We start from the raw sequence: 22,018 nt of genomic DNA on the forward strand, positions 1-22,018 counted from the left end.
ATTTTATCTAACCAATTTAGAAAATAATTTGGCTAATGACTGATGGCAACCAAAGAGATAATGCGATACGCATGTTCTTGTTGTTTTATCTCATAAATGGGCCTATGATGTGATGTAATATACGCTATATTGTAGACATCACATCATAGGTCTATTTAATGACCAGGCACAACGGAAGCAGAAGCACCCCAATATAGTCTCATTCTTCGTGAAAAATATCATCCATCCAAGTGTCCTTCACCTGGACACGATTCTGACGCTAGGGGGCAGCCAGTAATCTGTGTGGTCTTCCCGGACCCCCAAACACACAGGCAGGTTAGGGCAGGTGACAGTCAGGTTTACAGACAGTCACAGACATACCAACATTTCATTTGGTTCAGCACCAGTCACTGTGACTGCGCCAAGCTTAGATATGTTATCGTTTCAGGTTTTACGTCGTTTGTGCCTGTTTGGAGTCACTAAACCGGTTTCCCATGGTGGAGTGATCCCAGCATGTGGACTTAAGACTTCAACCGTCAATCACAGTCACGAACAACCTGATCCAGGTATACAGCTGCACAAGAGGCACTCTTTGTAACTTTGTAATTTTTTTTTGGGACGATACAATAACTTTTGGAGCCTGTATTCCATTTAATCTGCAATGTCAGGTAACGTATGAGTTGTGGGAAGATTTAATAACTTTTGGAGCCTTTATATTATTTAATTTGCAATGTCAGGTATGAGTAATTTATAATGAACTTTGGACTTTGGTCCATTGTCAATTATTTACTTGATAAAAAGCAATGATATTTAAGGAAAACACATCAAATTCAGTCTTTACACAATACACTCAAAAGTGTAGGCATTCATATGTATATATTGTAATTTATTGGGATGGAGAATATCATTGCTAATAGCAGTTTTCACTTGGTAATAATGCAGCAATTTTAAAAATGTCTAATTTAAAGGAAGAGTCATGACTGCTTCATGCTTTAATTGTGCATGGCTAATTCTACAGACTAAACCACTTAGCAATTGTTTTGTTTGTGTTTCTGCTGATTACTGCAAAATGATTGTTTGGCTCATCTTTTGTATCACATCAGCTAAACAAGCAGCTTTATGTGTATGTAAAAAAAAAATATTTTCAAGATTTGTTAACAACATTTTTTTCTTTTGTCAAATCAACCTAAATAATTTATTTAGTTGAGATAACTTATTATTTTGAGTTTCTGATGATTAAATCAATCTCCTTCATTGCTATTCAATCAACTTAAATTTTAAGGCAACCAGGTTACTTAATTTTTCAAGTTAAACCAACAATATTTTTTACAGTGCATGATTAGCAGGATTTTCTTGTAAAATGTTTTTTAACTTACATGATTTTCACTGACCTGAACATTATATTAATTGACAATAATAGAATATCAACTAAGATCAAATATGATCTTGCATTGGTATCATTACTTTGTGATTTTCACTATTTCAGCGTCAGTTGTGACATACGAACAGCTCAAAGCTATGCTGGCCAATCACAGCGTACAGCTATTTGACGTCAGAAATCCAGATGAATTCCAGGCTGGTCGGATTCCTAATTCCATCAACATTCCATGTGAGTCATCACTGAAGTGTATAGAATCAGTGTTTTTCTTTTCTCAGTGTGCACTAACTCTCGGTTTTAATGTGTCTCTCAGTGGGACAGCTTGAGGAGTCACTAAAGCTCCCACCACAACAGTTTCAACTGCAGTTTAAGGTGAAAGCCCCCCAAAAGGAAGATGATGACATAGTTTTCCATTGCCGAAGTGGGAAAAGGAGTTTGTCTGCTCTCGAAATTGCTCATCGTCTAGGATTCTTAAAGTAGGCTACTGAAAACACACACACACACACACACATCACATTATAAGCCTATACATAATATGATCCAATTAATTAAATATCCCTTGTTGTTAGAGGTGCTACTTCTTTTCTTCTTCTTTTTTTAGGGCACGGCATTATGCGGGCGGATACATTGACTGGGAAGAACATGAGAAAAAGTAATGGTACTAACTGGGCAGCATTTTTAATTAAATTAACTTCATATTACTGTAATAATCATAGATCTGGACCGTTAATCTGGAAATACAATTTGAAAATAAATTTGAAATAAAATAAATTTGAAGTAAATTTGAATTGACTTAATATTAGTGTCGATATTCATATATTTTGAATGGTTTATCTATTGTTATTATTAATCAAACTTAATAAAACCAAATATATAATGGATGGAGAAAAGTACTTTAAATAACAGCTGCTTCTGACTGAATTAGAAAAATTTAAAAGGGATTGGACTGTAAAACCCAGTGTGAATATAATATATATTTACAAATGTGCTTCATTAGAATATTTCTTAATACGTCTCATTGTATGTGAATAACACTCTATGTAAATTCCACCTATTTCAACTTATAAACTTGCTGCCTTCATTTTTAAGTATAATCAACTTTGGTTGTACAAGTCATTTCAAATTGAATTATATCAAACTGACTTGGATCTCGAATAAATAAAAAGCTTAAAATAAAAAAAGGTTTCCATGACTTTCTGTTTGGTTTTAGTTTGGCCTTCTGCATTCTGTGGTTGTTACCACTTGGTGGCAGTAATGCAATTAGGCAAAATGAAGGAGCGTTTTATGGCCAGCAAGCATGGTTTCACGGTCTCAGGTGCTCGGATGCGCATTTCACTGGTGGCTGTTTGGATGTGGTCGGCTGCATCTTAGTAAATAGTTGTCAGACTGATACTGAACACAGATCAAGGCTGGCACATTTTTCACTGGACTGCAGTGCAATAAAATCAACACCTTCTTTCATCCATCCTGGAAAGAATTATTTGAGTGTCAATTCATAGAGCACTGTTATTGAGGAATTACAGGTAACAGTAATTGGTAGTTCATCAGATGTAAGCAAAAGCTGTATTGGATTTGGCACACGTTATCTGAGCCTGAGCCTTGTTGTTCCCTGAACGATGAGAACAGACTATGATAAATGTGACCGTGTCACTTTCACCCCCAGCCATAATGGGCTTACACTACTGAGCCAGTTTGTAAAATAAAGAATCTAAAACTAATTTCTTTGTTTGCCACAGGGGACCTAAATATGCCTGAGGTTTATTAGCTTTCATGTTTTCTCCATATTCCAACTCTCGATTTCATTTTATTTTCCCTCTTTTGCCCTTGTTCCTGATTTTCTGACCTCTTTGCTTGCTAAATACCTCCCCCATCACATCAGTATAAGAGAAGATACTGAGACTGGGGCAAGTTGTCACAGCACATTCTCTCTTAGTAACTAAAAGGCTTTGAGTCAAAAATACAATTTCACATTCTGGTTTTTAACACCAAGGTGAAAACCTTTTCAAATTAAATTTTTAAATGTATGTTTTCAGCTGTACGATTTTTAACTAAAGTGTTGAACTGTGTTAGCAGGAGAAGGGTACCGGTATTTGTCATATTTGGTAGGGGTAAGTGGTCACATTTTAATGAAGTTAAGTGGTTTATACATTAATAATTAATTACAGTAATTGTTGGCCAAAACAATAGTTTGACATTTTAGGTACATTTTTAGGTATTTTAGCCTTTTTATTTTTTGCTGTTTCTCTACAGATTTTTTTATGTAGGCTATTATTTGTTGTTTTGTTTAGTTTTACTTTTAATGGCTGGTTCCATTGTGACAAATTTCTTTATTTTGAGATTAATAAACCATAATTTATATGTTAGTTATAGCTTTTAGGTATTTCTGTCCTGACCTAATAATTTACAGGTCAATGACAAATTACCACATATTGACAGCATGCATATTTGGAGCACATTTGGTTTAATGAACATTTTTTTCCCTCTACAACGGTGAAAATATTTAATAGCTTTTTTGCCAAGACTCAAGACAATGCCTATAATTTACTTTCAATAATAAACCCACCTTAAAAATATTCAATAGAAAAAGTACGGCCACTAGTCTCTCCAAAATTCTAATCTCTCCCATAATTATTAAGCGCAATTATTTTCTCGGTAAGTTTATCATTTTAACGTGCTATTATCACGCAAACTCGGTGTGGCTCTTGTGCTGTTAACCGATTTGCTGTCGGTCACAGGTAACAGCTATTTTCAGACTGTCGTTATGATCACAGCCTGAGAGTGAACCGTGTGTAAATAGACAGCTTTCGAAATCGTCAGCGAACGCGAATACCGTAGAGCTATCCCATGATTTACAATTGGGATTTTTGAGATATTATTTTATTTTTTCACCAACCTGGATTCACTTCAAAATAAATTTGATCTACCACCAAAATCATTGACCTAATGAGAGCAGATGCTTCGTGCGTAAAAGACCTCTTGGAGATGGAATGAATCGTACCTCGGCTGTAACCAACCAACCTGGCGAATCAAGCTCTGTGCGAAACCATTTGGGTGCTGGCTGGTTATTCGGTGAACAAAAGCAACGAGTGGAAGTATTGTTGGACCTGTGGTTTAATAAGTTTCACATATTGTGTTCGCCCGGTGCGCGTGAAGGATGGAGTCCCTTCCTCAGCATGAACGGCTCGCGCGAACAGCAACTGGACGTATAACTTTAATCTCAGGGAAAGTGCCTTCAGAGGTGGTTCTGATTCGGTTCTTCGCTGGAGATGCTTAACAGGTAGACACATTGTAAATCGTGTAATCTGCCTCTGGAATGCTGCACATAACTGGGTGTTATCCATTAACCAACTGAATACATGCGTAAACATTTGTGCAGATTATCACCATGATTTGTTTTTCCTTGGCGTCAATGAGTGTGCCTTTATGAAACAACATTGCAACTTTTAGATTTTTTTTTATCTGCAATGCATTTTGGAACATCAATTGTCATCCATGTATAAGATTTAGTTAAATTTCGAGATTAATGAATTTTATTTAATGTTTATTATAGCTATAATTCCCTGATCTTCATAAGATTTAACATTGATCTAGATTGACTAGTTTTTACTTGAATCAATATTCTGTATTATTAGCCATAATTTATTTCTAAATTCCAAATGTAAAGGGTTGCATAATATGGGCTGGACGTGACAGGTGTACATTGTGGCAATACAAGTTATAAAGTATAGCTCTCCAAATGAGCCTTCACAATATATATTATGCCATCTTGTTTTTTATTGCTGCAATCAATAAATAGAAATTTCAAAGATATAAAAGCTGCACTGTGAAGACAACAAGCAGCCTGTCATGCCTCAAGCAGTGAAGTGTTACCAAGTCTCTTTGCAGAATATAACATTCAGGGCTGTCAGCATATAAATGCAAGGTTTCAAACAGCATCAAGACTCAATAGACACCCTAGAGATACAATACATGTTGTCTATTGATTCCCAAAAGTAAAAAAAAAAAAACCTGTTCTCTCTATCTTCCCAGATCTTCCACACTCATGGCAATGTTTAGCAGCAGTGAATGGCAGTGGAATGAGTCAGAACATCATCACACTTCTGGAGGAAACTACAGCCTGGTATCAGGCGTTGAAGATGGGAAGAGGAATTACTATGCCATGCTCTATTCCTTACTTATCCTGGCTATTGTATTTGGGAATGTTCTAGTGTGTATTGCTGTGCTTCGTGAGAAGGCTCTCCAGACCACCACCAACTACCTGGTGGTCAGTCTGGCAGTTGCTGATCTCTTGGTTGCATCACTGGTTATGCCCTGGGCTGTATATTTGGAAGTGAGTACACCAGAACCTGCTGTAGCCTAGTTCAGGGTGTTTTTTGTTGTTGTTTGTTGGTATTAACAATAACAATTACTAAATAGCTGCAAACTATATTTTATTATATTTATATTCTATTTATACTATATTTATATTCTATTAAGCACATTCGTAAAAAGATCCATCCATCCATCTTCTTCCGCTTATCCGGGGCCGGGTCGCGGGGGCAGAAGTCTAAGCAGAGATGCCCAGACTTCCCTCTCCCTAGACAATTACTCCAGCTCTTCCGGGGGGACACCGCGGTGTTCCCAGGCCAGCCGGGAGACATAGTCCCTCCAGCGTGTCCTAGGTCTTCCCTGGGGTCTCCTCCCAGTGGGACGTGCCCGGAAAACCTCCCCAGGAAGGCGTCCAGGAGGCATCCGGAACAGATGCCCGAGCCACCTCAGCTGACCCCTCTCGATGTGGAGGAGCAGCGGCTCTACTCTGAGCTCCGTCCGAGTGACTGAGCTTCTCACCCTATCTCTAAGGGAGCACCCAGCGACCCACTGGAGAAAGCTCATTTCGGCTGCCTGTATCTGGGATCAGCGCAATCTCATCCCAAGACGTCATATAACTGACGTCTTGGGACGTCTTTTGACCATACGTCAACATCCACCGTTTTAGGGTACCCTCCGTCGGTTAGATGACGTTATCGGATCCTAACCCTACCCCAGACCTAAACCTACCCCGTCACCTAACTGACGTTAAAGGTAAAGCGTCCTAGGATCGTCATGTAACTGACGTTAAAGGGTACCCTAAAATGCCGGATGTTGACGTATGGTCAAAAGACGTCCCAAGATGTGACATGACGTCTTGGGATGAGACTGTGTTACGGGGATCTTTTCCTTTCTGTCATGACCCAAAGCTCATGACCATAGGTGAGAGAAGGAACATAGATTGACCGGTAAATCGAGAGCTTTAAGGTCCTGGTCTGAAGGGGCCAACACGACAATCGCGCAAACGATCATCCGCAAAGAGCAGAGACGAAATCGTGTAGTCCCCAAACCTGGCACCCTCCGAGCCCTGGCTGTGTCTAGAAATTCTCTCCATAAAAATTATGAACAGAACCGGCGACAAAGGGCAGCCCTGCCGGAGTCCAACATGCACCGGGAAGAAGGCTGACTTACTGCCGGCAATGCGAATCAAGCTCCGGTCATACAGGGAACGGACAACCCTTAGCAAAGGACCCTGGACCCCATACTCCTGGAGCACCCCCCCATAGGCTGCCGCGAGGGACACAGTCGAATGCCTTCTCCAAATCCAAAAAACACATGTGGATTGGTTGGGCAAACTCCCATGAACCCTCCAGCACCCTGTAGAGGGTATAGAGCTGGTCCAGTGTTCCACGGCCTGGACGAAAACCACACTGTTCCTCCTGAATCCAAGGTTCCACTATCGGCCGTATTTTCCTCTCTAGTACCCCGGCATAGACTTTCCCAGGGAGGCTGAGAAGTGTGATCCCCTGTAGTTGGAACACACCCTCCGGTTCCCCTTCTTAAAAAGAGGGACCACCACCCCAGTCTGCCATCCCAGGGGCACTGTCCTTGATCTCCATGCACGCAATGCTGCTGAGGCGTGTCAGCCAAGACAACCCCACCACATCCAGAGACTTGAGGTACTCGGGGCGGATCTCATCCACCCCCGGTGCCTTGCTACAGAGGAATTTCTTGACTACCTCGATGACCTTAGCTAGGGTAATGGACGAGTCCACCTCTGAGCCCTCAGCCTCTGCTTCCTCAATGGAAGATATGACGGCAGGGTTGAAGCGATCCTCAAAGTATTCCTTCCACCGTCAGACGACATCCCCAGTTGAGGTCAACAGCTTCCCACCTCCACTGTAAACAGTGTTGGTAGGGCACTGCTACAATTTGCCAGAATCTCTTCGAGGCCAGCCGTAGATTTTAGGGGAGAGATTCTAACAATTATAATAGGGTTTCAGTACGTACTTGAACCCCTATTAAAAGAAACCCCTATTACATCCTCAAGAGAAATTCTAGACTGTGAGGATTCCTCTTTGAAATGACTGTATTTTGTCCATGAAAATTCGCCAAACAATATGAAATAATTAAACATATAATTTATATAATTAAATATTAATTAATAAAATGAAATAATATTTATTTCCCACTGTCTTAAGGACAAATCCATGTCAAATCTGTGCTAGAATCAGTTAAGACTTCCAATTATTTTCTTGCATCAATAGTTGATTACTTGACATTGACACAAGAAATGAGACTTTATATCAATAGATCTATTGTTTAATTAACCAGTAAAAATCTATATTATTTCAAACTTATAGACTGGAGAGCAGATAATGGTTCTCAAGTCATAAATAATTAGTTACCCATTGCTTTGGTCAAAGGATTAAACTCGTTAATCCATCAGAAACATTAGCAGTTTTACTTTTAGAGCTACAATTCATTAAGCATTTAATCTACACCGTAAAATTAAGTAGCCAAAAATATTTTGACATTAAAGGGATAATTAACCCCAAAATGAAAATTCTGTCATCATTTACTCACCATCAAGTTGTTTCAAACCTGCATGAATTTCTTTCTTCTGTTGAACACAAAAGAATGTTGGTAACCAGAGTTGACTGTAGCCATTGACTTCTATAGCCTAGTATTTTTATTATTTTTTTCCTATTATGGAAGTCAATGTCAACTGTCTGGTTACCCATATTCTTTAAAATAGTCTATCTTCTTTTGTGTTCATATAGGTTTGGAACAACTTGAGAGAAATTAAATTATGACAACATTTTAATTTTGGGGCCCAAATAAAATTTGCAAATCCCTTTAATTGGAGTTACACCTTTTGTTTAAATGTTATTTAGCATGACTAAATCAACCTGATTAATTTCATAGTTACAGCAGCTACATTATAATTTTCATAGCGTAATATCAAATTCCCTTCACTCTTCCCTGGTTTGGTGTTTCACAGTTAAAAACATTCATTCGGAAACTGCATTTCTACTCGATTAAATTTGGCAGCACATCTTGTGAATGGCTGCAGTAGGCGGCATTGTGCCGCTCTTGATTAGTGCCAGTATGGGAGAAAAGAGCAGTCAGATTCAGGAGCACACAGTCCATTCATCTCTGCCGGAGCTTTATTATCTCCCTTGCCACCCGGATGGGCGCTATCGTCGTAGGCCCTCTGAGAGAGGGACCAAGAGTCTGTTTGAGTGTGGAGCACTCATTATTTGCAAAGTGAGTTCTCTCCTTACTTGCCTTGGATAATCACTGTGGCAGTGTGGCTAGAAGTCACTTAGTTGGGCATATTTCATATTTATATTCTTTTCAATTCAATTTTTCTTGTGCATCTAGTCCCTTATTATGACCCTGTTGTACCTGTGCAGGTGGTTGGCGGAGATTGGCTCTTCAGTCGCTTGTATTGCAATGTCTTTGTAACCCTGGATGTGATGATGTGCACTGCAAGCATTCTCAACCTGTGTGCCATCAGCATCGACAGGTAGGGGCTTAAAAATAAATGTGTACTTTTTTTCTTTTTTTATTCAAAGAATATTCCAAGTTTAGTACAAATTAAGTTCAATCAACACCATTTGCAGCATAATGTTGATAATCCAAAAATAATCCAAATAATGGTAAATGTGACGAATCCGCTACGTTTTTTTAAGAAAAGGAGAAGTTAGTTGAAACTCGTTTTTGTGGTTATCAACAAATGTTGTTCGAGATTTCAACCCCAAAATATTCCTTTAATATGGTATCAGAAAATCCAGTGACAGGTGTGTCATTAACACCTTAATGGATGGAGCAGGTAGGGGCCTTAGTTTTAATTTTGACTGCATGGCATGAGTGTGAAAACTTATAGAAGTTTAATTAGATGGGGGGAGGCGGGGTAGTTTAACGGGGGGGTTGAGTAATGGGCTGATCAAAAAGGACGAAATGGAAAGGCTGTGAGAAAACGATTCAGTAGAAAAGACAAAAAGATATATGATACAGAGTGCAGGGAAATGTATTCAGCCGGGGGAAGAGAAAGGCATACATTTAGGTTGATTAGGCCTTTCAGACTGGCCTGGTTCTCCCCCCCCCCCCCCTCTTTCCTCTGGTATTCTACTTGTAAAAGCAATGTGCTGCTGCAGATATAAAGAAAAACTATCACGAAAAAGCTAATATAACTGCATATCATCCTGCTGATAGGGGTTGAGCATAATTAATCTTTCTTCGATGCAAAGATGTTGCACGTTCTCTTTCGGTGTCCTGATTTATTAATTTTTATTCCTATATTTTCTTTTTATCGCTTTGTGGCAGATCCAGAAAAAAAAGCATTGCAGTGAAAGCTTATCTGAAATTGACTTTGATCTTTTCTATGGGTGTATATTCGAAAATTACTTTGTGGGGTCATTTAAAAGTTTTCATTTAATCTCATAACTCTCACTTTCGTGCTTCAGTTCTTGATCAGTATTCCAAAGACTTCTCTGAGATTAATTCTTCCTTCTGTAAAGGTATACGGCTGTGGTGATGCCCGTGCTGTACAACACCACTCACAGCTCCCGCAAACGGGTTTCAGTTATGATTGCTACAGTTTGGGTCCTCGCCTTTGCAGTCTCCTGCCCTCTACTGTTTGGATTCAACACTACAGGTGAGCTGTGACTCAAGGGTCATTGGTGCTCTTATAAATAATGCTAAATAAAATGCAAACACATGTAAATTACCATATTATTATGCATAGTTAGCTTGCCCAATACAATCTGCTTCCTGAAGCAAAACCATTGAGAACCACTGCAATTTTGCTTCCATTGCATGCAGGGATGAAATCTTGTACAGGCCTAATTCATAGCAAATGGGGTTGGCTGTATACAGCAGTGGCCAAAAGCATTGGCCGTGGCATACATTTTGGTGTTTAAAAAATGAAAAAATAGGTGCTGCCTTAATTTAAGTTCAATCAACTTGAATGTTTACATTACATTAAACTGACTTGAAATGTTTCATTTGTAGACAATTATAGACAATATAGTTAAGGGAGGTGTTCTGTAATAGCAAATATGACTTGAATTGCTACTTGTTAGTACTTGTGAGCATTTTGATTAGGCCAAAAATCGGTTTAGTGCATGAATTATGAGCATTTTTGTCCATTGACCCTAGAAAATTAGAGACTATGCATCTCAAATGTGCAGGCTATGTTAATTTTGACAACTTTTAGTTCATATTAACTTCAAATTTATTCATATTAATTCATATTAGCTTCAGCATTTATTTGATAAAATTTACAGTAAAATCACTAATATTGGGAAACATTATTACAAATTCAAACAGCAGTTTTCTTTTTAAATAAATACATTAAAATGTAATTTATGGCAAAGCTGAATTGTCCATTACTCCAATCTTCAGTGTCACACAATTCTTCAGAATCATTCAAATATATTTTTTAAATATACTAACATAAAAATACAATTATTTTCAATTGTAATAACACTTCACAATATTACAGTTTTTTACTGTAATTGTGATCAAATGCAGCCTTAATTGGTGGGTAGAGTTTAAATACATTAAAAAATTTAGTAGTGCCATTTCCAAGAACTCAAAACAACTGAAATTTTAATTTAGTTTGCATCTTGTCTTTAATAATTTATGTTGTGGGCCTATCTCTTTTTCAAAAGGGTAGCTTGACTGTAAGTAAGTCAACTGTAAGTCAACTACTTTACATGATGCTTGTTATAAGCTACACCTTCACAGTAGCTTTAACCAACATGTGGTTTCAAAATACAATAAAGCACTTTTTCATTTTATCGCTATAACTTTTAGCTAGCTTCCATCGGGATGTCAATAAATTAGTTTGCAAAGGAATTAATCATCCATTTAATTAGAGTAATCAGTTAATTAGTGTCACAGTGAGATATAATGAATGTCATCTCTCAGACACATGCAAGCCTCCTAGATATGCATGCGATTTGTTCTGCTAGGGCTGCATACTGCAGATGGGAGGGAAGGACTTTGAGGGTCTAATTATGTTGCAGCAGAAACAATCTTATACGTCGCCGATTACTGCTGATAAGAGTATTGATTATACTGACACAGCTGGCATTATTGCATACATCCACACTATTCATTCATATCTGTAAAATTCAATCTTAATAGCTATACAATGAAATATTTTACAATAACAGCAAATCATAACGAAATTCAAAATGTATCTACTGTTGTGTCTCTATCACCTAATGGTGGAGCATCCAACACAAGCAATAACAAGGGCTGAACAGAAAAGGAAGAATATATACACATGGTAATTCAGGAAACTAAACAGGAACAGCCGGACAAAGATGAACCAATCGGCAACCATAGAAACTAACGAGAACTTGTATAGACCTGACAGGAACAACTAAACAGAACATAATCGTGACAGTCGCACTTTGTAAGAAATGATGTGTTGCATGTGTGTTTTGCAGATGACCCTGCAGTGTGCTCGATTTCAAATCCCGATTTTGTGATCTACTCCTCCGTGGTGTCGTTTTACTTGCCGTTCGTGGTGACCCTCCTGGTCTACGTCCGCATCTACATCTTTCTCAGACGAAGACGGAAGAGAATCACCTTCCGTCAAGGTGGCAAAGTTCAGCCAGCATCCGCGCCACAGTCAGCGGTAAGAGTAGATTGCATTTCACATCTTACACAAACTCCTCAAGCTGTTTTGGATTCTCTACTCTACTTAAAACACACATAATCCACCAATAACAGTGCATAATGACTAGAAGTATCTGTTACCGGTGGTAAGTATAGATTGGAAATGCATTTAAGCTCAAATTCAGGCTATCTTGGATCGAAAAACTGCATTACATTGGAATCCAGTCTGTGTTTGTTAGGAAACATTAGAGGGTTGTTTTATTCAGTGAAACAACATTCCAGATCAACGGATTGGACCTTTTCATCATCGGCTTCATGTGAAAGTGAGATGCACATCAGGTCTTTGGAAAAGTTCCAGCAAAGCCATTCTGCTACGCGCCCTAGGAATTTTATTGCAAGATTTAGTTCCAGTTAACTGGAGCAAAATTTGATATGGAGGAAAGGCTTTGTAGCCTGCCCTGAATATTTTACTTCCTGTTAAAAATACTTTTATAATCTTTTTTTCCCCATCCTAATTTTCATAAAGAAAATTATGTCTGTCACCGTGCATAGACACCTTGAAGTGTTTGAGCTATAAATACATTTGATTCATTTTGTACCATATTTTCAGATTTTAAACTAAACATCTGCTTTCAGTTTTTTATATATATATATATATATATATATATATATATATATATATATATATTTTATTATTGAAGAGATAGTTCTCTCAAAAATGAAAATTCTGAAATGTACTCACCCTGAGGTACAGCAGTTCCAAACTTGTATGACTTTCTTTTATCTGTGGAACACAAAAGAATATTTTGTTGGGAAGACAAACACTTGACAAACTTGAAAAATGTCTCTCTTTTTTCATATGAAAAAATGTTAATGGGGTCCAATCTAAAAAAGATAAAATACAAAATGTTCTTGGACTTTATTGGCCAGTACTTTACTCTTATAATTGAACAGACGACAGTACCAACGTTCACATAGTTTCAAGGTCGCGTTGTTATTGTTTACTACTAATTAAAATTGTTGTCAGTAACTGAAATATGGATGAAATATAAAATAGATGATCCATTCTAGTCATATAATGAGCATCGGTAAAGCGTCACAGGCTATTGGAATGCAGTGAAAATCAGATTTTTCTGATTCTTTTTCCATAGCGCCCTACTTCATTTTTCCTGCCTTGCTTCAGCATCTTTTCCAGTCTTTTTACATTTATAAAGCTGCTTCCCAAATTTGTTTTGCTTGCTTTTGCATTGCCTTTGTTTTCCACCCGCTGACTCTTTAACATCTCTCCACAGGAGACGTGTTTACAAGATGGCACTCACAAAGAGAAAAGAGACCTTTCCCCCATCAGGATCAATGTGATAAATGTGCGTATACCACTGTGTGCCTGCATGTGTGTATAGAAATGTGTGTGTCTACTCTAATCTTGCATGAAATGAGCCTTCTTAGAGCAATAGACTCTGAAGAAATCCTACAAGGTATTTTGAGATCGCTGGCAGCATTCTCCTTCCTGTTTTAGCATAGCGGGTGCGTTTCTGTCGACGTGCCTCCTCAGACTTATCCCTGCTGGCTGTAAACTATGAACTGGAAATATGTGGCTCTGATGTATGGCCCCCAAGTCATTCTGGCTGGTGCTTTACTCTCCTCACTGGCATACTTCTGTTTGTTGAAACTGTATCCACAAAAGTCACTTCAATGTTATGGAGTAACAAGCTTTAGTAGAGAGCCATAGGAAATGCTGTCAATGCAGCTGTAAGTTCGGGTGCTTTTGTTCCCAATAGCACAAGTGCAGATGCGATTTTAATAGTTCTATAAATAAGGAGTAAATATTGTGTTATGTTTTAGACAGAATATTGTCTGTCTTTTCTCAATTTTACCAACAAAAATATTACTCGTTAAAACCAAAGCAGAACTGTTGTCTCCAAGCAACAAAAGCAGTGTTTTGTTTCTGAATGTATTCGCTTTGTATCCGAATCAATCGGGTGAACCAATGGTTCAATGGCCCATTCGTAAAGGGTGCTTCTCAATATCCCTCCTCGTCTCCTCGCCCTTCCGTCCTCCATGACCCGGAAACTGATCGAGGTCAGCCATCTTGAAGGAAATCCCAATTCTCTAACTGCACCGCGAGGAGGAAAGGATCGAGGAGGCTTCCTGAGGAGTCATGAGCGAGGATACACGGGTTGCGGAAGAGTTTTGACTAAACTTGACACACATATAAATTCGCAAATAAATTATTTCTTTCTAAAGCTACGTTTTGTAATGTCATTTTGACACTTTTCTCATTTAATACAACAATGACTTTGAATGATCTTTAGTGGATCATTTCTCAGCCAAATTTATGATTAATTTGATGAATTAATTGGCACATCATGTAATTAGATTTTATTTTAAATTATCGCATGACTACCCTTTAAAAATATATATATAATAGAATAATATAATTTATAATAAAAGAATATACATTTACTTTAGAAAAAGTTTAATAAGATATTCAGAAAAAAATGCCTAAAAGTGACTTCATTTGTTACATGTATACGCTTAAAACAAAAACTATTTACCATTAGGATGAGAACATTTCAATTAACCTAATTTATTAGGAAAAAATTAAGATATATCTGGTCAATTTATTTATTTATTGTTTAAGAGAGGTTTTAATATTTTTTACTAGAAAACAAGACAAAATACTGATCAAGAAACATTTTGCTGTGTGTTTTGTTGATTTGAGAAAGACAAATGGCCACAAAGATATTTAAGGATAAAGATTTGTTAAGTTATTCAATCAGTTTTTTATCTTTTATGTTTTTCAACTAGTTGATATAATTGTCTGTAACAGTTAGTTATTATTAAATAAGATGGCTGTAAAAAAAAAAAAAAAATCAAATGTTCAGTCAGTTGCCTGAATGTTACTTCATTGCCCTTTCTTAAGGAATTCCAAAGTAAAAATAAAAGTAATCCAAAACTATGTGTAAGGTGGTATGAAATCACTCAGTAGTCCTTAGGAAATGAGGACAGCATACCTCCTTGTGCTAATTAATTAAAGAACTGACATGCTAGCAGGAATAAAGATGTTCTGCACACCTTGAAGTTTGCTTACATTTCATCTCCCTATGTGTTCAGGAAAGCACGGAGCAGGTAATGCGTCCGCGGCTCCTCTCCAGCTGTCTGCGGCGTAAGAGGCCTCAAACCGCCCCTGCCGAAAACTCACTGCTGCCCCCTGTGATCACGCTCAACTACTGCAGTATTAGCCAGGCGTCCTTTGCTCGCACGGAGCAGGATGTAAACCAAGCGGAAAAGGAAGGTGGGGACGAGGAGCAGGTGACAGTTAGGAGTTGTGAGGTAAAGAAGTTGTCAAACGGACGAACACACACCACGCTGCGTCCGCCCGGTAGTGTCATGGTGTGTCCCAGTCAGGTCCGGTGTAGAAATATGCACTCCAAGGAAAAGAAAGCCACACAGATGCTGGCCATTGTTCTAGGTGAGATGTGATTCATGTACAAATCCAGACTCCATTATTAGATTCCTTGGTTTGGGGGGAAAATCTGTGTAAAAAAAAAAATACAAATTTTTTTACATTCTCTTGTGGATGGTGACACAGAAATTACATAATTCTTTAAAGTGAAGCGATTCATTCATCCATCCATCCTATCTATCCATCATATCAGTATATCCTAGTCATCCATTCATCCATTATATCACTACTCTTTTTATACATCCATCCATCTATCCATCATATCACCATCCTTTTAATCCGTTCATCCATTATATCACAACTATGTTACACATCCATCCATCTATCCATCATATCACTATCCTTTTCATTAATTCATCCATTATATCACTACTATTTTTATACATCCATCCATTTATCCATCCTTTTTCATCCATGTATCCATAGAAATTCATCTTCTTTTCCTTGTCACAATTTTCTACAATAAATTTAGCTCAAACTGTTTGACAGTCTTTTTTTTAATTGTTTTCTCAAAAAACAAATTAGCAAGGTGGTTCTTTGTAAGATTTTATTAGATGAAATTAAAAAAATCACTTTTGAAAATCCCTTTGGATTTAAACATTGTTAGAATGTTATTCAACAGTGATGACATCTAATATTTGCATTCACCACAGTATTTGGTTTTCCATCTTGTAGTTATTTGCATAACAAAATGTCATTTTTTTTATTTTTTTACTTCAATTTGTCACCCCGAGCATCATAACAACAGTGACTCAGTGATGCAACATTTAATTTATGCAGAAAACCGTCTCACTTTACATTCATCTTGTTGCATCTTGTTTTGGCCCAAAACCATTTGTGTGCATCATTTGGAAGGTTAAACACATCTGTTTTCCCTTGGTAGCCTTTGCAAGATCATATATGCATTATATAATACATTACAATGAATTATCACTAAAATTAAAGGTCAAACATAACACATGAAGTGCTTCCTTAAATACCATTAAAAATGTTGGTGTTGGTATTTTTTTTTAAAGTCTCTCTTTTTTAATAAATACAGTAAAAACAGTAACATTGTAAAATATGACTACAATTTAAAATAAGTTTTCTACTTTTGTATATTTTAAAATGTAATTAATTCCCATGTTGGCAAATGAGAATTTTCACTATCATTACTCCAGTCTTCAGTGTCATGTGATCCTGCAGGTTAATATGCTGATTTGGAGCTCAAGAAAAATCTCTTATTAGCGTCAATGTGCTGCTTAACATATAAATCAGGATTCTTGGAAGACCAGAAAGAGCATTTTATCCAATGATTGAAATCCCATGTGAAGGTAGCATTTGGTTGCACTTTATTTTGTAATTTCATTGACTTGATTTACTCAACCTTGTATGTCATTTTCAACACTGATATTTCAACTCGCTCTCTTACGTCTAGCAGATGAGGAGACTTTTTCATGGACATTGAGACAGACACAGCAGAAGTGAGAGGAAGTAGTGGGGATGGACACGTAATTTATGAAATTCACCATCTTGCTGATTGCTTACAGCAAACTGATTTCATGATTTTTTTTATCTTTACTATTTCAAAATTATTTCCTTTCATCCTGAGAACTCCTCTAAACCTCCCCCTCAACCCATGCACATGCCACCGTACTATTTTTTTCAATCAATGATTCATTTTGAAAGTGGGTTGCAGAGTCGCTCCATGCATGGAGCTCAGTCAGTCTGTGCCTGGCATGTGCAACAGTTTGTCAGATTGCCATCAAAGGGCCACCTGGGGAATAGTGAGGGCTTTGAATGCCAGCAGCTTTATACAACATCTACAGAGTACAGTCAGTCTCCAACATATAGTTTTATAAAACATGAAGTACCAGACAACCAATTAGGCTCTATTAGTGTCAAGTAGGGTGACCAGATGTCCCGAAAAAAGCAAAAACGGCTCTGCAAGAACCGGGAGGGGTGGGTGGGAAAGTAGCCATGTATCCATAGTAGCCCAGCTACTCGCATTTTAGCTAACCTCATCTGGTCACCCTACCCTAAGTTGTTGTCTCGAATCTGGCCCTAATTGTCCCAAAAATTATACTAAATCAAAATCTTGAGTAGTTATTGTCTGATAAAACATTAAAAATGGTCTGTGGAAGTTGAGTCGTCCTTAAAGGAGAACTTTTTGTACATTTGGAGTGCTGTCGGTACAGACAAAAACGACAAAAATCAGTGTTGCCTACACCGTGATATCGTCTTTTTAAAATTCGCACCCTGTTGACTTCAATGGGGCATGTTCTAAACCTGCTTTCAGCCTCTAACATCCTTGATTTCTCATTACGAGTGCACAGCCATGTGAGTCGTGTTATTAAGAGTGACCACTGTCAATCTGACTGCAGTAGATGTGAAAGATATGAATAAAAATGATGTTAATTCAGCCAGCTCACATACCTCTATTTGTTTCGTGTTTCCGGTCAAAGGCCAAAGTAGTCGATTGTTGAGTTCATGCACGCGAACATTGGTGAATATCATCTCAAACCTACCCCTGTGTGGTGTTCTGAGAATATCAGCTCAAATGGATAGTTCATCCGAATCAGATGTTGAACACATGGAGGAGGTTTGAGATGATATTCACCAATGATCGCGCGTGAACTCGACAGTCGACTGTTGTGGGCTTCAACTGAAAACAGGAAGCAAATAGAGGAATGTGAGCTGGATGAATTAACATCATTTTTTATTCATATCTTTCACATCTACTGCAGTCAGATTGACCGTGGTCACTCTTAATAACACAACTCACATGGCTGTGCACTCGTAATAACAAATCAAGGATGTTAAGAGGCTAAAAGCAGGTTTAGAACATGCCCCATTGAAGTCAACAGGGTGCGAATTTTAAAAAGACGATAACACAGTGATTTTTGTCGTTTTTGTCTGTACTGACAGCACTCCAAATGTACAAAAAATGAGCTCAATGTTAAAATTGACTGGAGTTCTCCATTAAGCCAGCCCTCACTTTTTAAAGTTCTACAAAGAAACCGTAGGCGCGAATTTAGATATGCATTGATAAGCTCATTTTCATTCATTCGTTTCACTGACATGGCTGGTGTACCGGATCCTCAACCAATTAGGCTCTATTAATGTCAAGTAGGGTGACCAGACGTCCCGAAAAAAGCAAAAAGCAAAAACGTCTCTGCAAGAACTGGGAGGAGTGGGAGGGGAAGTAGCCATGTATCCATATAGCCCAGCTACCCGCATTTTAGCTAATCTCATCTGGTCACCTTAGTGTCAAGTGATGACCCATGAGTCAGTGTTCTGTACAGTGATAAATGACAGTGATGGTAATCTGAGATGTCTGCTTAATTGAGGAGGAAATTAAATCACACTCATGGAGACAGATGTCTTAGCTCGAGTGAATGGCTCAGCTGCCTCAATTGGTCAGGGTTTTCATATGACCATTTTGCCTGTGGTTAATTCAACGACGCTATTTGTCATTTGCAAAAATTCTGACATGTAAAAAGACTTTACAATTAGAAGTTTGATGAGTAGTTCACCCAAAAAGGCTTTATTTCTTCTGGGCAAAAAAGCATCAGAAAAATCTGCTGAAGTTATTGAATAGTTTTACAACAGACCGCAATTCACAAGTCATACAGTTTCACACTGCTACCGGTTCATTGAGTCAGTGAGAACTCAAAAACTGAATCATTGGCTGCATCCGGAATCAAACACTCGCAGCTAAGGTAATTCATTTGAATAAGTAGACATCGTGACTGCTAAAAAAGTATGTTTTCTATAATATGAAATGTGTTTATAGTATTAATTTGCCATGCTGTCATTCGCATGACTACCAGAGTCAGTTCCCCTCATGGGATTGTAAAGTGTCCATCGTTTGCACACTTCAGAATCTCGGCAGAAGTAGTAGGTCAATAGTATGATATGATACTTCTGGTACATGGAAAAGATCGACCAGCACCCTCCTCAATTTCTCCTTTTGTATTCCAGTATGATTACTGTGCAAAAGTTCATTTTTCTTTTCCTTGTTGTCTCGCAGGGGTTTTTCTTATTTGCTGGCTTCCCTTCTTTGTGACCCACATCCTAAACACCCACTGCAGAGCTTGCCATGTTCCTCCTGAGGTCTACAGCGCCTTCACTTGGCTCGGCTACGTCAACAGCGCTCTCAATCCCGTCATCTACACCACGTTCAACACTGAGTTCCGCAGAGCCTTTATTAAAATCCTGAGCTGCTAAAACCATTGGCTCTACTCCCATTATAATGCCCAATGCAGCTTCCAGACATTATGGATGCCAGTTTCGGATGCAAAATACCATATGCAGAGGATATGAATAAACACTTTGAATGTGTTCAAGGTTATTTTACTTTCACAACAATGCACATTACGCTTGCAATTGGTGGATTAGCGTTCATCCAAATTCTATAGTTCACTTTTAGAGGATGGACCAATCTGGACTGGAGTTCCAACTGCGGTTTCACATCAAACAAAAAAAAGCCTATTCTAGACCTTAATCTGCATCTCAACACCTTCTCGCATGCAGGCAAATTGTGAGGTCATCGTGCGATTGCATGATTGAATTAAGCTGAGTTGAGTTTTGCCTGAAACTCTTCAGTTGTAAACCAGCTAAGAAAACAATTTATGTGGCAAGAAAGGCTAGTGATTTGTCAAAGGGAACATAAAAAAGGTGGACCAAAGGAGTGTGAAGTAGGTAAAAAAAATCGAAGACTGTGTTGTGCCTTTAATGGTTTCTTCCCTCGAAGGCCAACCGGTGTCGTGATCCATATCAGGAGAGGGGGAAAAAAGAGATGGTCATGATTGTTATGGATAAAATATGGTTTTGTGCTGTGAATTAAAGCTACATTGAATCTCCATAAGCCCTGGTGTCATCTGAAATATACACACAGAAGCATTATGCCCATTTTCCATTTGATTTGTGATGAAAAATAATATATTTGTATAATATGTTCAATAATACACATAGTGTTTATGTTTGGCGTCGGTAAGATTTTGTTTTGTTTTATAAAGTCTATTATGCTCACGAAGGCAGCATATATTGGATCAAAAATATTTATTATTGAAAATAACATTTCTATTTTAATATATTTTAAATGTACGGAATTTTCAGCATCAGTACTTCAGTCTTCAGTGATGATTATGATGATTTGCTGCTCAAGAAACATTTTTTATTTTGTTTCACTGTTTAGTATTTTATGTGGAAACCATGATGCATTTTTTATGATTCTTTGATAAATCGAAAGTTCAAAAGATCAGCATTTATTTACATTTTTTTTTTGTTGTAACAATTAATGTCTTTACTGTCACTTATGATTAATTTAATGCATCCTTGTTGAATATAATGGTAATAGTATGGATAACTGTGTATTTGTATATGCAGTTATTCAAATCTCATAAGTCTTTACAGCCCGTTCTCATCCCAAGGCGACATCTAACTGACGCTTTTGACCATGCATCAATATCTGACGCACATGGCACCCTTTAGCGTCAATATGAGACGCGTCTCCTAGTGGTCTAACCCTAACCCTACCCCAGACCTAAACCTGCCCGCGTCATCGAACTGACGCTAAAGGTTGCCATGTGCGTCGGATTTAGACGCATGGTCAAAAGTGACAGTTAGATGACGCCCTAGGATGAGAATGCGTTGGTCTTTATACCATACAACAACAACAAAACGTTTACTGACGGTCAAATTTAACAGTTTTGTTTTGATTTTTAGATCATAATGTGAAACCATGCAGTGTCCCCTCTCTCACATGTTCTACAAAACCTGTACTACTAGAAAAAAAATAACATCTTGCACTATATCTTACATAGTTTTGAAGTAATTTAAAAGTGATTTTTATTCATACCTAAGAAAAGAAATGTGTCAGGACTACAATTGATGAAAAAAATAGATGCATAGCGCCTTGATGTGAACAAATACTGGATTGGAAAGACAAAAGAGTAGAGGAGGTTGAAGGAGAAATACAAAGAACATAACCCAAGGAGATGAGTGTTTGTGAAAGCAGAGAAGTCAGATTGTTGATTTGAGGGAAGTGAGTGAGTGAGTAGGTGCAAGTGAATTTAAACAAGCAGTTTGATTGGGTGAGAGCTTGAATTGCAAAGCTTTGAACAGACAAGGGAAAAAAAACACTTTCAATTTTAAGCAGCATTGATGGAAAGCTCAGCTGGAATCCAGATGAATATATGGAGAAAAATTGTGAGTGAGAGAGAAAAAAAGGTGTCATGCTCAAGTGTGGCTTGACCCAAATTGTTGCTTTTCAAGACACATATGCG

General features: G+C 37.9%; 2 protein-coding genes across 3 annotated transcripts; both read left to right on the forward strand.

Moving 5' to 3' along the window:
- Positions 1 to 284: 284 nt before the first annotated feature.
- On the forward strand, positions 285 to 2,538 carry LOC120476112 (thiosulfate:glutathione sulfurtransferase). Of its 2 annotated transcripts, none has more exons than XM_039667073.2 (4): positions 285 to 545; positions 1,466 to 1,588; positions 1,671 to 1,833; positions 1,959 to 2,538. In XM_039667073.2, the coding sequence occupies exons 1-4, from the start codon at positions 413 to 415 to the stop codon at positions 2,011 to 2,013; spliced, it is 474 nt and encodes a 157-aa protein (XP_039523007.2). In that variant the 5' UTR covers positions 285 to 412; the 3' UTR covers positions 2,014 to 2,538. The 2 variants fall into 2 exon arrangements, with proteins under 2 accessions (XP_039523007.2, XP_039523009.1); XM_039667075.2 differs by having other exon boundaries at positions 499 to 647.
- Positions 2,539 to 4,611: 2,073 nt separating this feature from the next.
- drd3 (dopamine receptor D3) lies at positions 4,612 to 20,704 on the forward strand. The gene is made up of 8 exons (XM_039666976.2): positions 4,612 to 4,634; positions 5,387 to 5,687; positions 9,064 to 9,176; positions 10,171 to 10,307; positions 12,112 to 12,302; positions 13,576 to 13,647; positions 15,398 to 15,755; positions 19,762 to 20,704. The coding sequence occupies exons 1-8, from the start codon at positions 4,624 to 4,626 to the stop codon at positions 19,956 to 19,958; spliced, it is 1,380 nt and encodes a 459-aa protein (XP_039522910.2). The 5' UTR covers positions 4,612 to 4,623; the 3' UTR covers positions 19,959 to 20,704.
- Positions 20,705 to 22,018: the final 1,314 nt, after the last annotated feature.

Source organism: Pimephales promelas, chromosome 22 (assembly GCF_988280905.1).
Source record: "Pimephales promelas chromosome 22, fPimPro1.hap1.1, whole genome shotgun sequence".
NCBI lineage: Eukaryota > Metazoa > Chordata > Actinopteri > Cypriniformes > Leuciscidae > Pimephales > Pimephales promelas.